We start from the raw sequence: 17,008 nt of genomic DNA, 5'->3' as shown, positions 1-17,008 counted from the left end.
GTCATGTGACCTGCGCAGCCACGAATTGCATGCTGGGAAATGTATGACAAAACACTAAGAGTTTAAAAATCGTTGTTAATCGATTTATTTGCAGTCTTCCTTTTTAAATAGCAGTTATAATCTTCAAACATGAAATAAAAAGCTGTTCCATTGCGGAAACTACAAGAAAATGAGTAAACAAAGAACCTCACACAAAATGATACACATTACAGTAAATCGCACTACAGGAACTGGTAAAAAAAAGGAAAACAGACTTACAAAAGCATTTTGAGAATATCTACTTGCTTTAAAACTTCACATTTATCATTAAGTTAATTGTTAAAAATAATGACTTCAGTGATTATGAAATGGCTCAAATAATCAACTGTAACAGAATTAGTTTTAACCAAACACCCCATGTGAGAAAGTTTAGGCCTATTCTGTGCAAATATATTGTATATTTAGGGCATTCACACATTGTTTATGCAGAAAGTTAATTGCTCAATTGTTTTTTCTTTTTAATCACCCTGTTGCACTAGAAGATATTTGATTATATACACTATATACAAACATGCACTGTCATTTGCATACCAGCATACAGTACATGGGTTTTGCTTGTGCTTACATTACAGAATCCTTGCACTGTAGAAGCTTGAACAAGAAAGCAATTTGATCTCTTGAGATGAAGGCCCACTTTTATCTGTTGTTGAGCAGACTGTATCTTAATTCAGCTGGATAATGTTTGCAAATGGTACAGTATTCATGTCTGGTGTTCACACAAAAATCTAATTCCATTACTTGTGATGACTCACTATGGCTGTTCTTTGTTATTTATATCTAGATTAATATTACCTCTAGCTTTCAAGAAACTTGCTAACCATACTAATTATATGCAAATTGTAGATTTATCTGTGTGCAAACAATTATTTTTGTCTTTGCTTAATTAATGGGCAAAATTATCTCCTTGAGAACAGAAGTAAATCTAAAAAGACATAAGAAACCATAAAACAAAGACTCCCAATCTGTTGGTACTCCAAGATACAGCTTGGAGCTTTTGCAGTGAAATGGATTTTGTGAAAAACAATGTGTTTGTTTTTAAGTGCTTCAATGTAAGTGGGCTGTCATATACCGTGTGTACCCTCATTTGCATAAAAAATGTTGAAACATGTTTTCAGGGAAATTAGACTTCAGTGTGAAATCACCAGATTAGGAGGCGAGACCACCTCATTTCTGACTCCAGCAGACAATAGCAAAGGTTGACTAGCAGATACCAAATATTCTAGGGCTTAATATGACAAGTAAAAGCTGTGATTCCATGGTATTCCCTTTTAGAGACAGCAGGGCAGGCTGGAAATCATGAATGGACAAAAGGAACCAATGGGGTTGTAGCACTGGCTCTCAGTCACTTCCTCAAAGAAAGAGGAAATAAAAGAAGAATCCGAGGCACTCAGAAGACACAAATAAATAAAGAAGCCTTTAGCTAGAAACCAGTCTGTTGCTTGAAAGCAAGTCCTTTTTGATGGCTTGCTTTTTTTTTTTTTTTTTTTTTTTGCAAAACATGCTGGAATTAATAAAGGCTTTTACACTTATTTATGGTATCAAACTGCCTTGAATTCTTCTGTCGTTCAGTCCTACCCTTTGCCTTTCCTAAAGAGCACCTGAACTGTTTTGTCCGTGTAGCTGTTCTTCTTCTTTGTTCTTTTTTCCAACGATCAGAAAATGTTGCTTCGTTCATCTCGTGACCACGCTTGTCCGACACGGTGCGGTTAATGCAGGATTCTAAAGCATGTCCAGTGTTTGGAAAGTCAGAATGGGAAAAAAACATTGTTTTTTTTTACAGGATTGATACACAGGATGTAGTCACGTCCATGTTCATTCCCCATCAGCTACGTAGCAAACTGTTGATAAAATGCCAGCTTGACCCTCTCAATGTGGTGGCACAGCTTGATGGCTGGTCCCAGCTTCAGGTCCATACACTCTTGCACTGTAGGGAGGTTCAGCAGCAGCAGAGCCTGTCCATCAATCTCCTATAACAACATAAATTCATATGAGATGCCATTTCTAAAATTAGTTTTTGCTAAACTATCAAGGGCTGGTAAAGTAATGTTTTGTATTTGTGACTGTGGATAGAATACAAGTGTACTGTATATTGCACTTATTGCAGTAGAGTTGAGTGAGCTTTCATCCTGAGTAGCCATTACTTCTGTGAGTATTTCTTACCTGATCTAAGAAAATCCGTGCAAGAGGTGCACAGTCAGTGGTCCTGATGAAGCGAACCACATCAGTAACACTCCACTCCAGCGGGCTAGTGTCCAAACACAACTTCTGAGGGGGCTCAGTCTTTGAGGTCTATAAACACACAGATAGGGTGAGTCAGACAGAGACAGAGAGATCTCCCAGCTGAACTGGAAAGGCTCACAGCTCATTTTAACCCTTACATTTGATGCTGAGAAGAAGGGTATCAGACCTGAACATGTCACAAAAGAAACACTGGCGGTTTCAGTCTTGTTCATTTCCTCATAAGCTGTTTAGAGCAAGTTCAGGTCACAGTGAAAACTTCATTCAAATTTTTATTGAAATGGATTAGTTAGACAGAGAAAGGCAGTTGTATTTGATGGAAGGCGCAGAGGGGTGGGATTGTGCAAATAAATCATACATTTTGTACAGCGTTTTGTGCACAATAGAGTGTTCATTAAAGATACGCTGTTTTTCAGTATTTGCTGTTACTGAGTCATTTTAAAACTCTTTGTGACTTTCATTACCTTTGGTGAAGGAGGGCGGTTCTCATCATCAGAGAACGAGGGTGAGCGGGGTTTCCGGCGCCGGCGTGTGGGCCTGGGTGTTGCCGGTGGGGAGGGGGACGGCGTGGTGGGCTGAGACTTCCCAAACGATTGTTCAGAATCATCCTGGAGATCGTCCTGCAGCTCAGAGCCAGAGTCTTCACTCAGGGAGTCATCTTCATCCAGATCTTCTTCCTCTCCACTGCCCTGCGAGCCAAAGACAAGGACAACAAACAGCCCATTAGCACAGATTCAAGGAAAAGTGTGAGGAAGAATCAAAGTTAACAATGTTACAATGATGCAACTTATAATATAATGCTTAATGTAGAAAATATGAGTGCGTTACCTGTGGAGAGCCAGCAGGCGTGTTGTCCACTGAGGCTGAGGAGCGTCTCTTCTTATGGACGAAGAGCTGCTTCCTCCTCTTCCTCCTCCTCCCTCTTCTCTTCACTCCACCCTCCAAGTTGGAGTGGCCCCCGGGTGGACGTCCAACACGTTTACTCTTCTTCTTTCCATAGTAATATGCTGGTGACAAGACAACTTGTTGTGTAATGTTGCATTTGACATGTCTGAAAGATTCTAAATACATCACAGAGATAGACGGAAATTCATCGATCAAACTGATTTTAATACATGTATTTTTTAAGACATGTATTCTCGACAGGAAAAGCATTGACAAATAGGCGGTGGAGGATATGTGCTATCTGGAGTGATATGAAAACATAAGAGACAAAAGAGAAAGTGTAATCATTCGTCTGTTGCTATCACATTGCATCAGTTTCTTAACCCCGACAGTGCAGTGCAGCAGTACGTAAACATATCAACAAATCTGTGACTTTGTGCTGTCAAAATAGTTCAGCAGAGGATGAAAGACGCCAATTCTGACATATTTTCAGCAAACTATTCCTGCTTATTCATTGCCTGTAGAAGGTTATTGCAATTTCTAAAATCACAAATGCTATCCCTCTGCTTCACAGAATTTCTGTATAAGGGAGCATTTATGTACTTATTGATTATTTATATTCATGAGCATCACAAATGAAAAGAACTCAAGGTTTCTGTTAAATGAGAGCAAGTTTGAATAATGTTAAAAATTAAGTTCACAACTGACGAGCAAGTATACAGATTTCTAAGCTATTGCAAATTAATTATAGCAATTAGAGGTTATGTTCATTGTCTCCTTTAATAAGAAAGCAGCCGCCCCAGGTCATCTGATAAATCATTTGAAGTCTCGACAATCAGCCGTCTCTAGTTCTGTAAACCACCTACTGTATTTGGTCTTGGTGAGGACAGAGCAGTTCTCCGAGCAGTGGTCCAGAACCATGCGGGGTCCAAACAGGTTGGGGCAGCACTCTAGCTTGATGCAGGTTTTCCTGCAGAAGTCTGCCACACGATCTGCAGTGCGGACTATTTCCACAGTGGCCCGGTAACTCTTTCCCTTGTACCTGACATTTTAAGAAAAGCAAGGTTGAACAGTAAATAAATAGTGATAAATCTTTTCACACATTAGGTTGAAAAAAACAAAACAAAAGGCAAAACGTATCCAACTCTTCTCACTCAATAAAGCTCCTTTTATGTTCATGTTTGATCTAACAAGGTTGCTACATCAAGCAAGGTCTCTCTTAAAAGTAACCCAGATGCTGTCGGCTAAATAATTGCTTTCATGAAGTATCAGGAGCTTGTGCTGGGTTCATGTGTGCAGATATTTATTTCCACTTGTGCATTCCAGTACATGTTTAATCCAGCATGTGTCCTAAAATAGGCCAGCTGTGAACATTCATACTATCCCTGCAGATTTTGTACAAAGCGGAGAATTTGGAGCTGAGGATTTAATGGCGTTTCCCCTCACTTGGCTTTGAGTGTCTCTCCATGGCCTTGCCAGCGGCTCTCCTGGTCCAGCTGCAGCTCTCTCAGCACACGGCTGGGCTTGTATGCCGAGTTTATCAGCAGAGTCAATACCTGAATAAAAGATACACAGAATTGCAACACTTACAGGTTATCTGCAGGTTGGAGGATTAGGTCTTTTATTCTTTAATGGTGTTAGGTGTAGCATTTTAACATCAAACGCCATATGACTTTTATTAATGTTAACGTGACTGTTGATCGGCAGTAGATTAGCAACTTTTACTGGCCTCTACATTGTGTGCCATCGGTTATTAATTGGTAAGATTGCAAACGAAACTAAATCTACGTGTGTTTCTTGCAATGACACACGAGAATGAGCGAAAGACTGATAGAAAATCACTTTACTGAGAAGAATGCAATAGGGTTTATGGGAAATGTGGTCTCAACACCATGGTGTGAGATAGAGGCTATCAGTCATCTCCAACATGATTTCATTTGTTTCAAGTAAATATTCAAAGGAATCACAAATATCTGAACAATTATAAGACTAAGAGTCTACAGCCATGCTAGCAGCTTTATGACTTTGGAACACCAGTGCTTTGAGCTAAATGCTAACATTAGCATGCTAATATGCTCACAATGACAATGCTAACATGCTGATGTTTAGCAGGTAATGTTTACCATGTTCACCATCTTAGTTTAGCATGTTAGAATGCTAACACTAAACACAATGTTCAGCTGAGGCTGATGGGAATGGGTTTTGCAGTTATTTGGTCATAAACAAAATATTTTGACTTTTTTGTTGGATCATTTTGACTTTTTTGATAATTTTGATGCTATATGGAAATGTAAGGGTTCCCCAAAGCTTACAATTTATCCTCTGGGAACCATGAATGTCTGTACTAATTTTTCACGACAATCCATCCAATAATGGCAGACCACCGACTGACATTGCCATCCATTGAGTCACGCCGCTAGCGTGGCAAAAAAAAAAAAAAGTCACCATCAACCTTCATGTTCGTGTTTAAGGTAAACGGTAAAAGGACTGTATTTGTATAGCGCCTTTCTAGTCTTTCCGACTATTCAAAGCGCTTCACACTACAAGGACTGACGGATTATACCTGTTTTTTGTGTTATTCATACAGTAAACAGCTGGATTAGCCCCTCTCACCTCTTTGAGCACGAGGACACAGTTTCCAGGGCCAATGAACTGAGGCAGCTCTGCAATGCGTCCCTTGTTAAGGTAAGGCCCAGAGAAACAGCGGTGGTTGAAGTAGATCTTGGGACAGCAGTATTTCCCGTTCCCTTGTCCTGGACGTGGACACAAAATGAGATACAAGTGATGAAACAACCACAGACTACACAGATAGTCAGCAGACGGGACATATCGCAGTTAATAATCCTTCTATGAGACCGGAGACATACCACTCACCTGTCTCCGACTGGTTGGCCATCTGCTGCTTGACAGTGTCAGGTGACGATGACTTAGGTGGAGCCCGGCTGTAAAGTGATTAAAATTGAGTCAGATGTTGAAAGCCAATCTGACTCTACCCATTCAAACCAATAAACCAGTCAACACCCCCCTCTTCCTCTTATACTCACTGTTTCTCAGGCTGCACCACAGCAATCTTCCTCTCTTTTTCAACTGAAAAACAAGGAAAGACTAACGAGTGCCCAGTCACACTATTACATTATGCCACTAATTTGGAGGTCAGGGTGAAAACCAGATTGTATAATGTTTGTCACAGCATTAGTAACAGTCTTGTTAAGGCAGATGTGTAAAGACCATGCGAGTCCACTATAACACTTGTTGGATACCTGAGGGTTTGATGGGGTAGACGAGGGGATAGCCGTTTGTCTCACACCAGCTGACAGGGAAGATGTCGAGGGAGTCCACATGAACTATCAGCTCTGGCATGGGCTGCTTCAGTCCTGTAGACACACACACACACACACACACACACACACACACACACACACACACACACACACACCTATTAGAAAATCACTTATAATACACACTGAGTAGTGGCAAAGATATTATAGACTACATTCTTACCCTGACATGGATGCCAAATTCAGCTAGAGCAACTGGAAGTGACATACTTCACTCCTTATACCTTGATATTATGTTACGTTACTTTTTTTTTTTTTTTAAATTAACAGTGATTTGAGCTATAATTACATTTATAAATCAAACAAATGTCACACAATAGTAAAACTTACTTTTAGGTTCTTTATCTACTTGTTTGCATGTATACACACACATTTAATCATCTTTTCAGTGTGCAAAGAAAACAAAAATGACAATTGTCATCTGTATGTCTATATCTGTAGTGTTTAGACATCAAAATGTCCCATAATAAGGGAAAAACAAATGTTTCATATTTACTTAAACAGCTTCTTACTGTAAGAGATACATGTTGCCAGGGAGACGCCACTGTCAATCAAATCTGATCAAGAGAGCGAGTCTTACTACCTCTTTTTATTTATTTATTTTTACCATTTTTTAACCTCCTTTTAAAAAAGAGTTTTTAGGTGCTTGTAATATAGCAGAATGTTAAGATGTTGTGTCTGAGGTGTGTAAAACTAATTTATGCTTAGAAAATAGAGAGGTAGCTACTCAACTAGGGAGCCAGGAAATTCAGATTAGATCCACATAGGTTAATGCTCTACATGACATGGCTGTCGGTGAGTTGTTGGACTGCAACGATACATCAACTAAAATAAACACATTCTTTCAGTACCCTATCTTACCTTCCAGGTTGAGCCAAATGTATTGCCCTTTGACCCTGGTGACAGTTGCCACGTGAATGTTCTCAGGTGACAGAGGGTTGACGGCCTCCAGTTTCATGGCCTCTTTGAAGCTGTGGTCACATTGCTCCTGGCAGGTAAACAGAGAGGGAAAACAACCCTTGTGAGAGCTATTTCACAGCAAAGGATGGTTGTGTGTTGTGTGATTTTTGTCCATTATGAAACCCATATATACATAAATATATATACATATTTGCCTCTGGTAAAAGGGAGAAACGTCACAGGGAGCCACCTGTTTACAACTCATCACACACATCATTCGATTATGCTGGGCAAACATTACGATAAAAAGCATTTCTAACTGTATGGATAGCAAAATATAAAGTATATTTTCTCAAAAGTATAACGGCTACAAATCTGCAAACAGAACTGACAATAGGCTTACATGTCTGCTGTAGAGAAACTATAGCATTGATCTAAGCCATGTTTAACCTTGGGTCCACAACTCTCTCTTTCCGCATCAAAGCCATCCATGTGACGAGCAGTTTACACAAGAGGTGGCCACGAGATACAGAAGGTATCCCACTTTATGGGCTGGTACAGTAGAAGTCTTTCCTAATCCCATCTATGGCTTTAAATCACATACAAACTGAACCTGTATACTGTAAAGAGTTCATTTTGTTTCAATAAAAAAAGATCTCGTCAGTAGCCTGAATTGCTGCTTGGATAATGAAACCCAAGCAATAGGAAGGAGGCTTCAGCTCTGACAGCTTGATAATGGTCAAATTTTATTCATTCATGCAGAAACACTGCATTATAGCACAGATCTCATGCAGCCTTCAATAAAATAATATTAATCTACCACAAATTTCACATTTAATTGTCATTTTGACAATGACCAGTGGAGAGCACAAAATGCGCTGGGAGTCAGTTAATAGCTCATCTCACATTGACTTTCACTGTTACAAGTGTGAGTCGCTGGACATGAGGCCGCCCTTTACGCTGAAGCCTGACCAGTGTGAACTTGGTGTAAAAGGGGTAAAGCGGAGGTGGACTTACAGTTGGGAAGCAATGCTGAGGAGCTGCCTCAGCCTCGCACTGTTTCAGATAATCTGCCCAGTCAAAGTCTGGACCCTGGTATCCTGTACATGATAAAAATGAGGAAAGATAAGGAAATAAATAAAGAGAGAGGGAAAGAAAGCATGAGTGACCTAATCTTTGCCATTCCTTACTTTCTGACATCACTGACAACTGATAACATAACTGGTTATGGAGGGACAACATTTGACAGCACACCTGGTGGGGGGCTGAGAGGGAGCCCGTTTTTGAGGCTCCACTGAGCAGGGAAGATCCCTGGACTGTCTCTGCTACACAGAAAGGACCTCCCAGCACCCTCTGACTCCTCAATACCACAAAGGTCGTCCATCGTCACCAGGAAGTACTGCTCATTGAACACCTGAAGTGGAGAGAACATCATTTTGGGACACTTTCAGACATTTTTAATTGACAGCTGTAAAGTTTTTACCATCTGTCCCGTTTCACCGTCAAAACTAAAGTAAAGTAAAGGAGATCTACAAGACTGTGTGATTAAATAGCAACATTTTGAGTTCAAAAGAACATCGTTTCAGCCATGTTTGTGTCCTTTTAAGAGGAGTGATCATTTTTTAGCTTCAGGTTTTACTAAGTCAAGACAGTGTGGTAATGGAGATAGAAAGCATAAACAACTAAGGCCAGGAGAAAAACACTGCTGCATAGGGGAGACAGATTTGATAGGAAGTTTTGTTACCTTGGTGACAGTGGCAGGCCTGATGGAAATAGGAGCAGCAGGGTCAACAGCCTCCAGTTTCATTCCTTCCTTGAAACAATGAGCAGCGATGGCAGGCTGATCCTGAGACAAACAACACACACACACACACGGCTCTTATTAATTAATGTTTCAACACCCATTTTTGAGGAGAATGTCACAACTCTTTGCTTAATGCATAATTACCAAATCTTAACCAGCGGAGATAAACAGTGATATGTTTGAGTCAGAAAGAACAAATAAGAGCACGGTCAGCAGTACCTTACTGAACTCTGCAGTCAGAGCTTCATCCTGAGGCAGGTCACCGATTCTCTGTCTCACCTCCTCCCACTCTTCCTCTGTCCGCAGGGTCAACAGGTCTGAAACAAACAAATACACACAAATCAGCTGCTGCAGAGCTAAGCCTGACATCCCGATGACTAATGGGAAGGTATAATTTGATTATCAAAGTGATATTTAATGAAAAGGTAAAACTCTACGCACTTGCTTATTTGAATAACTAAACCTATTTGCCTGGACTTGTCTGTGTGTCAGCTTGTTCTTTGTTCTGGACCTCCAAATAGGTCGACACAATTAATTAAACAAGCAAACAATCAAAAAAAAAACAAAAAAAACGATGTTGTCCTCCACAATTTTGCAACCACGAAAACACATTAACTTCTTATCGCAGGGCTCTAGGTTCCAGAAACAAGATGATGTGCAGAATTAATAAGGCTGAACTTTGGTTGTTACCTTTCATTATATATTAAAAAAAGCATTTTATCTTCACTATTCTTTTATGAAATAATACAATTCAAGTAATATAAAAGGCTATGATTATGATCAGTGATCATGTGAATTTTTCATGTGTCCTTCCATCAGAAACTATTATTATTATTATTATTATTATTATTATATTATTATTATCATGTCTGCTTTGGCAGTGAACCTGAAGATCTAGAAATCATTTTCCCTTTCTTTTTGTTTCTAAATATAAAGTCAGTGTCACTGACCTGAAGGAGGCCTGAGGGTGCAGCCATGCTCTTTGGCCCAGCCGGTTGGGTGGAGGCGAGGGTGGAGATAAAAGAGCCAGAGGGTCGCGGGTGTGTCAGGAAGGCCCTCTGTGCCTACCAGGCGCAGCTTCAGTCTTCCGCCGACGTTCTCCTCCACCTCAGCAGCCCAGGCCAGCGCCAGGTCAACGCTGTCCTGGAGCTCCACGTAGCAGCCTGCACACAGGAGCTCCACTGGGTCTCTACCACGCTGGGGCTGCGGGGAACAGGCGGGATGGGGGTGGGAGGTGGGGGGGTTAATGAGAAGCTGATAGCACACACACTTACACAAACACAAATGAACACACGCCTAGGCAAGGCGAGGAATTTGTACAGGGAGAGAATGCACTGCATGACTAAGTGGCAGAACTGAAGCACAGTCACTGAAAGCTAACGAATGGCTCTAAAGAATTTCACAGGCTGTTCCTACAGCAAATTTGCTTTCAGCAGCACAGCCTTGGTGCCGTAAACAAAAGCTCAGAGCCTTGTTTTTTGCATACGTGGGACTTCATGCAGGGTATGCATGCAAGACTTCATAATGGATATAAAATCTTATTTAGTTCAAGTTCACATCTATTCCAATGGAGTGTGAAGTTTTTGCCCTGTCTGTTTGCCATTTTAAAATGGGCATAACAAACGCATTAAGCACTTGGAGATTTAACTCTACACTACAGACACAATAAAAACATGTAGCAAACAACAGTAAAACAAAACATGACAGTTGTACAGCGTGTGTGTGTCAAGACTGCAGAGTGACTGTTTGCGATGCTGATCACCCGAGGGCATAAACTGTCAACTTTTTCCAAGTGCCTCGCCACTTGAACAGTTCTGGGGAAAGTCTGGCTTTATTATGACAACCCTCAACTGTTTTATTTATTGCAGTATTTATTACATGTGTTTTTAAAGCTGTCAAATGAATCAAATCAGTATAGAAATAGAGGAGATTGTTCTTGGCTCAGACAGAGACGAAAGCTAACGCCCCACCCTCGGTGTGAGGAGTTTCTAAGGAGGACAGCTGCTCTGTTCCCATGCCTTACCAATTCCAGCAGGTTGGCAGGCGCGCTGCACTCCTCAGCCAGGGCCTTTTCCAGCAGAGCGTCCCAGTCCTGGTGCTTCTCACGCACACCTGGTGGATCATACACGTACAGTGTTTGTTTATTAACAACAACAACCAGGTGGGCTCAGGATCACACATACACATATATACTACTATGTCTGGTCTCTCTTAGTCACCCTAAATCACAGCTTCAGCCATAAAATAAGAATAACTACTGGAATTAATTGAAAAATGTGCCTAAAGTTACACAAAAGATGTTTAATTTAAATACATTTAAATTTATAAAATAGTATTAATATTTGGCACCAGACCAACTTTACAGCTCTACAGGAAAAACAGACACCATGCAACTTTACGACGGTCCAAAGATGGATTACAACTTTCACTGCACCTCTCACAGCTATAAACATTTTTTTTTTTTATAAATGGCAACACCACCCATGCCTCACCCTCAGGGGCCCTCATGGTCTTCCCATGTTGGCGGCTCCAGCCCAGCGGGTGGAGGTCTGCTGTCATGATGTCACACCAGAAGTCGGCACGCCGGTCATCCTGGTATCCCTCGTAGCGTAGCAGCAGCAGCTGGCCACATGTGGTGATGATGTTGGCCACCCAGTAAGGACTGTCGGCCTCTGAGCGCACACACACCTCCAGCTTCATGCCAGGAGTCAGTCCTGTCTGCAGGCCCTGGTCCACCTGAGAGAAGGACAGAAGAAACATGGAAACAATAATTTGATCGCAGTTAGAAGTTTCAATTTGTGTTCTGCAGAAAACAACTTACAAAGAAAGAAGAAAGAAAAGATTACTTTTATTCCATGCTATTATTGGTTTTTATTCCAATTAAACCTATCTGCCAGTTTGCAGCCAAGTATCATGTGTTAAAACTGTTTTATAGAAGCTTTGTTACAACTGGTGATGCTACAGTGACTTCTGTGTGAATGCTGTTGCTTTATGACTAGATGCTTCTATAGCTGTTTCTTAGGAACGGATTTAAACATTACGAGGGGCTTTACTAGCTGACACATTTCATACACTTGAGTCATGCTTTCAGATTTAATACATAGTTTGAAAGTAACTAGCAGTTACTTGAAACTTAGTTAGACCTTTACACAGGTGTTTAGTAATTGATTATGAATAGCTGGTACAAGCTTATCCAGTGATGTGTGTTAGCTGTGAAGGTTGCCAGCACCCACATGTTTGAAGGCGTGATGGGGCACAGACACGGCTCCAGTCTCCTCCAGGTAGTCATCCCAGTTAAAGTCAGATCCATCCTGGGCAGAGTCTCCATCTGGAACACACACACACACACACACAAATTTCTCTTTTCCAGCCTGCTTTCCAACATATTATCTTACTCATTTCACGCAGCTGTTCACAGAGTAGCTCTTACCAGACTCCAGTGACTCCTGACTCATGCTGTTGCCCCCTTAAGGCCAAGACTAGGAGCTCTGAGGAAACAGAGGAGGAGGATTATTATCCAGCGAGAGTAACTGAATGAACACTGGTCCAAAACTCCGGCGACAGAGAGACGAAAACATAGAAATGCAAGTGTCTCGCTGAACCTCCCTCCTCACAGTCATCTGCAGCACACTACGCTGTGCCTACGTTTAATAAAACCACTATTCGTAGATCTCAGCGTTACGCATTCATCTCGGAACTTGCTACTGTTTTCAGCGAGACAGGTGATATTGCTGGTTTGTAACAGCCTGTTCAGCAGTTCACAAGCCAAACTGTATCAGCAAAAAGTTACACAAAGTGCTGGAAACGGTGATCAAGACTTACTTACTCTAGCTGGCTGCTACACCTACAGTAGGTTATGCCACCTAAGAGACATGACATCTATCAGCAAACAATGGGTCAGCCAACAGCTACAGATAAAAAGAAATACTGTCAGACAACATTCAAATACGTTAATATAACAGTAACCAGGACACTAACTAGCCAGCATAGCAACCTGCAACTTTAGGTCAAGCTGTAGACTCAAGAAAGACAAAATTCAACAGCCTTAATTTACAAACCCTGCTTCAAGGCCAGAATTAAATGAATTTGCATTTGTTTGGATTTTTTTCAGCCATTCTAAAATCAAGGACTCCTAGGCCTTGATAATAGAGCTGTTCAGATACCAAATCCTTGGTTATCAATATCCAAGTGCTTCTATCTGGTCCTGGACTCAATCAATCCAAAAACAGAAGAAGTGGTGAATAAAATCCCTAGTTACATGCTGCATATTTGCCATTCATTAGGGTGGCACAGGCTACCACCTACATAACACACCAGATGGTATGTGATCGCCAGGAAATATATTAAATTATGCTGATCTCATCCAGTTTTACCTCTACTTGTGAAACTCACTTGCACTCATCTTCATCAAAAAAAACTGAATCGTATACCATTCCAAGCAGGGCCTTGGCATGAATGTGGACACACACATCAAGCTTTTGACACATCAAACTGACCCACACAGCATTGTGAAAAGCAGATGAAATAAGTTAATACAACAAGAGAAAAGGCATGAATGAGAAAGACGGGAGCGCTGGGCGTGACAACAGTGGAGACAGCGGTGTATGGGATGCTGAGGATAGCTGCTCTGTCACAGCAGCTCCATTCAACTGGCCTGTCGGCCTGTCTTTGTCACGTCTGACGTCTCTATTAAAACCAGGGCCACCATCAGAAACCACCCCCTCCCGACGACCGTACTGCCACCGTGACCCCCATGCTCCACCGGGATCAGCGGCACCTTTCACCCGCGACCTTGCCCCAGACTCCCTCTGTCTTTCTCCCCCTCTCTCCAACACATACATACACACAAGAGGGCCTTATTGTCCCTGGGGTGGGGGGGGGTGGGGGGGTGGGGGGTGGGGTGTGTGTCACTCCTAACATAAGAGTGGGAAGAAAGATGCAGTGGAGACCGGAGTAGAAATACAGACCTAAAGTTAAGAAGCTCAATCGATTTCATGGCTTTTCTATGTTTGTGAGCGTTTCTGATGCAATTTAAACAAGATGAAACTGTTAAAATAATAAAACAGAGTCTGTACACTTCTAAGAGGTATACTGATTACAACATTTCTGAGAACTATCATTTGAAATTTCCAAAGACGAGTTTTCAACATTTGCTCTGATTTCTTCAACTGCCTGAACTGCAGGTTTCTGCAGCACTTAACTTTTTTGAGCAGCACGGCCTTGGCTTGTACGAGCAGACAGGAAGAAAAGCAACTTCCCCTGTTTCACATACAGTAAGTGGTCTGTGTGGACCACAGCTAGCAGCAGTCTGCCTGAATCTTTCTGCACAACCCGAGACTCTGACTGAACCTGAAAGAGAAAGGGCCAAATGCGCACACACACACACACACACACACACACACACAAACAAGCACTCCCGAACAACTGAGATCCACACTACATCCTATTTAAAAGCACTTACTGAATCATGTTCTCATCAGCACTTGATTGAGTATTTCTAAACAAGCCTTCCTGAAACTCTGAGTTCCCTGGGCCGGAAATGTAATCTGACAAAATACACTTTCACACACAGTACGGCTTCTCCAGGAAATAAAATCAAAGTCAACTTTCAATAAAACGAAATTAGCTGCTGAATAGCTAAACACTAGTTAACGGCATCTGCTGATCACCAGTAGATGACATTACATTATAAGCAGTAATGTAGCAGAAAATAAGTATGTCCTCCTGTTAGTGTCCACACTGCAACATAAACAAAATTTCAGAAGAAGAGCACTTATTTGTTTTTCCTATTATTATTTGCATTGCCCCCCCCCATGGTGTGTTGTGACTTTGTGTCACTAAAAAGCTCAAAGGTTCATTTCAACCAAAGTACAAAAACATATTTTCACATGTAACCAGTAGTGCTATCGAGCCATGCAATTAGCTTTGGCTCTTTGGTGCCAGGTTTTTACATATCAGTCTCTGAAATTTCTGCCTTCAATACAACGGAAGCGGTTGGAATTTTGTTTGTGGTGCTCGCAGCATTGTAAATATTTTTTCCAAAATTGAACAGCCACATCTCTTTCCAGAAACTGTGTCCACCGAACTCTAAATAATCAACAGTTCTCACTGTGAGCAGCTTTCATAGGAACTATTTCTTCAGTAGAAAGTAGTGCCATGAAAACAGGGACATCGTTTCTGGAAAGAGATGCCTGCGTTGAATATTTCAACTGTAGTTTTTCAATGCTGTGAGCACCACAAATACTATTCCGCTCACCTCTTTTGTATTGGGGTGGTGGCAGAAAATCTCATTGACTGATGTCTCAAGACTTTCAAGACAAGCACCATAAAAACTAAAACCACCTGGCTGATGGATCAAAATATGGGGGCTTTTTAGTTATTGAGGTGAAATGACCCTTAAAAAAAAAAGACTGGTAAATAAAGTTGAGGTAGGTTTTAGTTCTGATAAAATCGAGAACCAAATTATTGTGCAGCCCAGTGAAGGTTTCTATGATGATTTACACCTGCCAAGGCGATTTAAATAACTTTAAATACCCCAAACGTCGTTAATATGGGCATTAGGGTTGCACTAAAGACCAAGCCTTGGAGTTGGCCTGCTCAGTAGATGGTAATCCACGAGCTCTGTCAAACTGACGTCTGATTCTGTCAACCGGCCGCCCTGCTATAACTTCAGACCAAACGGGCTGCTGAAATGAAAAATCCACATTTCCTCCAAACGACACGCATAAATAACAACGCGATTTCATTCAGTTGCAATAATGCTGCTCGTTGCCATTACATATCGGCACGTCAACCGGAGCAGCGCTGCCAGCGGATCACTCAAGTTGCACAATAGGGAAGTTAAGAGCCAGAAGAAAAATAGGTTACAATAAATCAACGTGGAATACGACAAGGAAATGACAACCTTCTGGGCATCATCCTGTTCATCCGCGGTTAAAAGCAGACTAAAGCGAGTAGCGTTTATAAACAAATGAGTTTATTTAGCTATTCAGCGAGAGCTACACAGAAACACAAACCAGCTGAGGTCGTGCAACCTTCATTATGTAAGGCTTCGACATTATAAATATACTGAGTTATTCAAGGGGCAAATCACTGGAAATTTCCACACAATCCTTGAACTGAAACTAGCTTAAGGTTGCACTGCTTGTACGGACTGACCGCAGCATTCAGAAACAGAGATGGGCCATTAACGCAACGGCTTTGCAGAGAGAGACTACAGCGACGGTCTAACTTTCACACTGAGGAGAACATGACAAATAGCGATTAAGAAAATTGTGAAAATTGCTGTCTAATAAATAAACATGAGGTCCTAAACGTATAACGACCGTGCGGGAGTCACTGAACACATGGTAAAATCGCCTGTGTCCGAGTCAAGTTACTGAACGTCACAGCTTGAGCAATAAGAGCAGGCTGACGAGCAATAAGGGCGCTTACACTCGACCGAACCCGACTCATCTTTTTGAGAGACGGGAAAAAAGACGAATGCGCCACCACAATACAAAACACCGCTAGGAATTTGTAACAAACAACACAGAGTATGTGAATATTTAGTCGCAAAATTCGCCCCTTACCGCTAAGTAGTTTTTCCAAGTCGGTTTTTAGATGCCGTTCCTCTCCGCCTGCTCGCTCGCAGCAATGTCAGCTCAACGTAAATAAAAACCGGGAGTCCCGGTTGAACGTTTCAAAATAAAATGATTACAAAAGCGGGAGTTCCGACCGTCGTCCAAGCAACAGCGGGGCTTTTTGTGTTGAGGATTTAATCGCGATACTTCCGGTGTCGCAGTAGCAGCGTCTCGCTGGCTTG

At 41.6% G+C, this 17,008-nt stretch overlaps 1 protein-coding gene across 1 annotated transcript; it reads right to left on the bottom strand.

Annotated features, from left to right (window-relative positions):
- Positions 1-69: 69 nt before the first annotated feature.
- On the bottom strand, positions 70-16,973 carry sfmbt1 (Scm like with four mbt domains 1). Its single transcript, XM_044173772.1, has 21 exons — positions 16,776-16,973; positions 12,635-12,692; positions 12,438-12,532; positions 11,697-11,940; positions 11,228-11,316; positions 10,155-10,407; positions 9,424-9,521; positions 9,145-9,246; positions 8,655-8,814; positions 8,418-8,500; positions 7,362-7,488; positions 6,423-6,536; positions 6,207-6,249; positions 6,037-6,104; positions 5,776-5,915; positions 4,609-4,718; positions 4,029-4,204; positions 3,106-3,284; positions 2,742-2,966; positions 2,200-2,328; positions 70-2,006 (listed from the first exon to the last, which is right to left on the bottom strand). The coding sequence occupies exons 2-21, from the start codon at positions 12,657-12,659 to the stop codon at positions 1,866-1,868; spliced, it is 2,601 nt and encodes an 866-aa protein (XP_044029707.1). The 5' UTR covers positions 12,660-12,692; positions 16,776-16,973; the 3' UTR covers positions 70-1,865.
- Positions 16,974-17,008: the final 35 nt, after the last annotated feature.

The sequence above is a fragment of the Siniperca chuatsi genome, linkage group LG2 (genome assembly GCF_020085105.1).
Source record: "Siniperca chuatsi isolate FFG_IHB_CAS linkage group LG2, ASM2008510v1, whole genome shotgun sequence".
NCBI lineage: Eukaryota > Metazoa > Chordata > Actinopteri > Centrarchiformes > Sinipercidae > Siniperca > Siniperca chuatsi.
This window is presented reverse-complemented; position numbering and strand designations above follow the sequence as displayed.

Coding starts and splice junctions, on each gene's coding strand:
- sfmbt1 (XM_044173772.1), bottom strand. CDS start 12,659: ATGAGTCAGGAGTCACTGGAGTCTG. Junction 9,522..10,154: donor CACCCTCAGGCCTCCTTCAG/GTCAGTGACACT, acceptor TGTTTGTTTCAG/ACCTGTTGACCCTGCGGACA. Junction 2,967..3,105: donor CGCCTGCTGGCTCTCCACAG/GTAACGCACTCA, acceptor TTTGGCTCGCAG/GGCAGTGGAGAGGAAGAAGA.